The 4,710-nt window shown below is 40.1% G+C and overlaps 1 protein-coding gene across 1 annotated transcript; it reads left to right on the top strand.

The window, feature by feature from the left end:
* Positions 1-1,222: 1,222 nt before the first annotated feature.
* LOC308367099 (hatching enzyme 1.2-like) lies at positions 1,223-3,702 on the top strand (the record flags this gene model as incomplete). The annotated part of the gene is made up of 9 exons (XM_080840919.1): positions 1,223-1,294; positions 1,391-1,498; positions 1,594-1,675; positions 1,784-1,924; positions 2,495-2,612; positions 2,898-3,076; positions 3,204-3,285; positions 3,411-3,564; positions 3,649-3,702. 9 exons carry the CDS (start codon positions 1,223-1,225, stop codon positions 3,700-3,702), a joined length of 990 nt encoding a protein of 329 aa, XP_080697045.1.
* Positions 3,703-4,710: the final 1,008 nt, after the last annotated feature.

The following is a 4,710-nucleotide window of genomic DNA, read 5'->3' as shown; positions in this document are numbered from 1 at the left end:
TTCCTTCCATTTCTTGATGATGGATTGAACAGAATTTCAGGGGAAGTGTCTTGGACATTTTTTTGTATCCTTCTCCTGACCTATACTTTTCAATAACATTTCTTAGAGTGATCTTTGGTCTTCATGGTGTAACAGTAGCCAGGAATACTGATTACTGAATACTGACCAGTAAATGGACCTTCCAGACACAGGTGTCATTATACTACAATCACTTGAGACACATTCACTGCACACTTGATCCCCATTTCACTAATTGTGAGACTTCTAGCACCAATTGGCTGGACCTCTGTTGAATTCGGTCAGTCTATTTAAAGGGGGTGAATACTTATGCAATCACTTATTTTCATTACATATTTTTATTTAATTTACATAACTGTGTAGAAAACTGTTTTCACTTTGACATTAAAGAGGGCTATTTTGTGATTTTTGTTGTCCAAAAAGCCAACTTATATTGACCATGACTGATTTATAAAAGCAATAAAAGGGTAAAACATCCAAGGGGGTGAATACTTTACAAGGCACTGTAAATTCTGTCTCATGCCGTGTGTGCTAATCTTAGTCTGCATACTCAATCTTATTCATACAAGACATTGCACTCATTTAAGGGTCTGAAATAATTTTATCAGAAGAGATGGTTAAGTCTAATCTTGTTGATTGGTCCAGTCCCATTTCCTGAGTTAGTCTGCAGTATTAATCTCTTTAACTAATGCAGCATGGCTTTGTGTGTCTTTGACTACCAAGGTACACCTTACTTTGACACTTTTCTCAAAATCTAGACATTTTAAGTGGTGATGAAGACAAATAAACAGAATATTATGCCTTAGTGCCGTGGTTGGATTTCTGAGGACATCTTTGTGAGTATTTCAAATTTGAAAAGATGTAAGATTTTTTTCTGCTGATGTTCTGGTAATAATATCTATTTACAGCACCTATCAGTTAAGGCCATAATTCAAGATGTCACTATCAGAGGCTAACGCCATCTTAGAAGGTGATCTAAACAAATAAACTCACCATCATGTCTTTGTTCAGTTGTTGAATTTCTGGGAGAGGTGGTGGTGTCCTCCCATAAGAGCTTCCATTAGACACCTGACCCTGACAGGCGGCCTAAATCCCCCTGCAGACACACCTGCGGAGGGCTGTATAAAAGCTCAGGTGAGATGGGTCTCACACACCGAGCCCCAGTGAAGAAGCCGTCCACAGCATCTCCACACACTAAAGCAACATGGACCTCAAAGCCTCCATCTCCCTTCTTGTGCTGCTGCTGCTTGGCCTGTCCAAGGCTCTGCCTGTCATGGTAAGAATGCCTGAGATATTCAGAATTCTATCTTTAAATACTAATTGTTTGTTTGTGCCGTTTTATCTTCACCTTTTGGATTTCATGTGTCTCTAGGAGGACGGTGATGAAAATGTGATTCTCATAGAGGAGCCTGACAGTGTGGACATAACTACACAGATTCCGGCACCCAACAATGGCCTGTCCAAGGCTCTACCTGTCATGGTGATAATATCTGCTACATTCAGAATGCTATCTTCAAATATCAATTGTGGGTTTGGACCCTTTTATTTGAACATTTTGGTTTTATTTATTCTCAGGAGGACGGTGATGAAGATGAGATTCTCATAGAGGAGTCTGACAGTGTGGACATAACTACACAGATTCTGGCGACCAATAATGGTCTGTTTCTCATTATTTAATCTATTCTAACTGCTTCATTTAAATAATCGTTGGCATAAACTTTCAGTGTCACAAGAATAACTTGAAAAATGACATTTCATCTTTCAGCTTCCAGTGAGTTTCTAATGGAAGGAGATATTGTTGTGCCAAGAACCAGGAATGCTCTAGCTTGCTGGAACAACCAATGCTTATGGAGGAAGTCTTCTAATGGGAAAGTGCAGGTCCCCTACACAGTCAACTCTCAGTTTTGTAAGTATTTGTTGCATTTTTTAATATGCAATATATATATTTCAAAGCACCCCCATTGTTGTCTGGGAATTCCCCGCCCCTTCACTCGATTTCATTTGCTCAGTTAGTCTGGCCAACTCCTCAATGGAGGTCCACTTCACTCACGTAATTGGACACGCCTTTAACCAATCAGACCAACGATACTATACAACGATCGGTAATAAAGCAAACACATCTTTTTTCTGTATGAATTGTTCCAGAGCAGGTTTCTGCTCTATTTTCAAAGAAAACTTGCCTTTGAAATCATCCAAGACAGCCATGAGAGCAGTATATAGTTTACTGTGCTTTTCTCTTAAGTTTCGCTTTTGTTACGGTAGACGTGGTTATTTTAAATCCGCCAATGGCGCGCCAGGTAGCCAAAAGCCAGTTTGTGATTGGCTCCAAGGATTCTGGAAATCTTGAAGTGAACTGCTATCCTAAGTTTGCCAGACCCCCTTCAGAGGCTAAATCAAATTGGCCGGAGAAGAGGGGCGGGACTTCCCAGACTACCCCCATTGAGTATTGGTGCCTAATGTTTGTTGTGCTTTTTAGCATCCAATGAAAGGAGGAAAATTCTAAATGCCATGGCAACCTTCAACAGAAGAACCTGTGTTCAGTTCGTTGCTCGCTCAAATCAGAGGGACTTCATCAGCATTGAGAACAGAGCTGGGTGAGTTTGTAGTGTTGAAAATATTTACGTCCACATACACCTGCTTCCTGGAGCATAGCAAGTTTGGCATTAACTGCAGAATTACTACTAAATATGAATTAATGCTGATTAGTGTGTGACTGACTGGTAATTAGTAACATAATGTCATTAAACACATCCTGGTTGTTAAGCAGAATTCTGTGAACAAATGAGATGTGGTGGCTTCGCTGCTTGGCCACCAATTAGTATAAGTTAATGAAACCCTGTTGTAACTGTTGCTGTCATTGTTCCGCCCATCTTTCTCAGATGCTTTTCCAGCCTTGGGAGGACAGGAGGCAGACAGGTGGTCTCCCTGAACAGGCGTGGTTGTGTTTACCACGGCATCATCCAGCATGAACTCCTCCATGCTCTGGGCTTCTACCATGAACAAACCAGGAGTGACAGAGACCAGTATGTGAGAATCAACTGGAATTTCATCAACCCACGTAAGCCATATTACTTATGCTTAATTCTCTCTCAGAATAATTCAAATGAACACCGACTTTATCTAAAATAATTCTTCATGAGAGATAGTCATGTTTTTAAAGCTCTTGTTTGTCTGTCTTTTGGCAGGAATGGCTTCCAACTTCCGGAAACAACGCACCAACAACCAGAACACTCCATATGACTACACTTCTGTGATGCATTATGGGAGGTAAGAAAATGGGACCCACTGAATAAACCTTAATCATCAAGAGCTGTTTTGCCTGTTCATATTACTTAATACAAATATGTTTTAATACAACTTTTACAAATCACTGTTTAAATGTCCTTCTGTAGAACTGCTTTCACAGTCCAGAATGGAAGGGAGACAATCACTCCAATTCCAAACCGAAATGTGCAAATTGGACAGAGACGGGGAATGTCTCGCACTGACATCCTGAGGATCAACAAACTCTACCGATGCTGTGAGTATGGCCTCCTGCATCCTATGGTGAAACATTGTATATATCATTCAGATTGCTGAAATGATGAGTACTGCAATCCAATTCTGACAATCCTCTCCTCATCCAAACAGAACCAAACCCAAACTGATGCTGTCCCAGTCTGGAACCACCACATGACGTCTTGATCACAGAACACAATGTGAAAGATGAATATGTAGATGTCTTGTGAGCATCAACACTGTCATTTGGATATTACTGGAAAATAAAATAACTGAAAATAACTAATTGTCTTGTTGTTGCTCTACTATTTTCATGCAATATGGCAAAATAATCTATTTCCAGAATCAGAAACATATCCTCTCAGTTTCCATCTTTAAAAGAACAGCCGCACAACAGTTCACATTAACACATATGAGCCAAAATGTCAACAAGTTATGGAACTAAGAGACCAAGTGTGTAAATGTGGGCCCAGTTCAGATTTTCGGTGGGCAGAGTCATACAAATTCTAAACGGAGCCCCAGTGGGGTCTCTATGGAATCGTCCACACAGGCTGATCCATGGAAATCCCGCACAGGTCCATTGTGGGATGGGCCATGATGGGCCCTCAGGATCACTAGTCAATGTGGCCCAGTACAGTTGGGTTTTGCCCATGAGGCTGTAGCATCTTAATGTGGGCACAATATGGGAAGCAGTTCTTTTCTTCTAAAACTAGCATGTTAACTGGCGAACAGCCAACAGACTTGCCTTGCAAACATCATCAGGAGTGCTGAAACTGATCCAAGTTAACTAACTTCTTAAACTGATGCATTTGGAAACATATTTATACATACGTATAAAATCCCTACTGTAAAACCCCTAGACTATCTCTATAAATTGGCATGAAACTGATAATATAAAATGCCGTGCAAATGTTTGACTGAAGACAACATCATGAGGAACTATAGTTTGTTAATGTGGCGGCTGTACACTGATAGGGTGTGTTATGTTCTGAGACATGACTGCTGAATATAATATTCATGCACAAGAATTCGTTCTAAGTATTGTTGCTGGTACTGTAATTTTAAATCCATTATTCAGGAATCAGTCTCATTAAAACAAACATCCTGGAAATATCTTTCAAATAAATTATATATGGCTGTATAATCCTAATTGTTACCAAGCTGAGGTACAATGAAGTGCAACTACACAATATA

This window comes from Sprattus sprattus (genome assembly GCF_963457725.1).
Source record: "Sprattus sprattus genome assembly, chromosome: 6".
NCBI lineage: Eukaryota > Metazoa > Chordata > Actinopteri > Clupeiformes > Clupeidae > Sprattus > Sprattus sprattus.
This window is presented reverse-complemented; position numbering and strand designations above follow the sequence as displayed.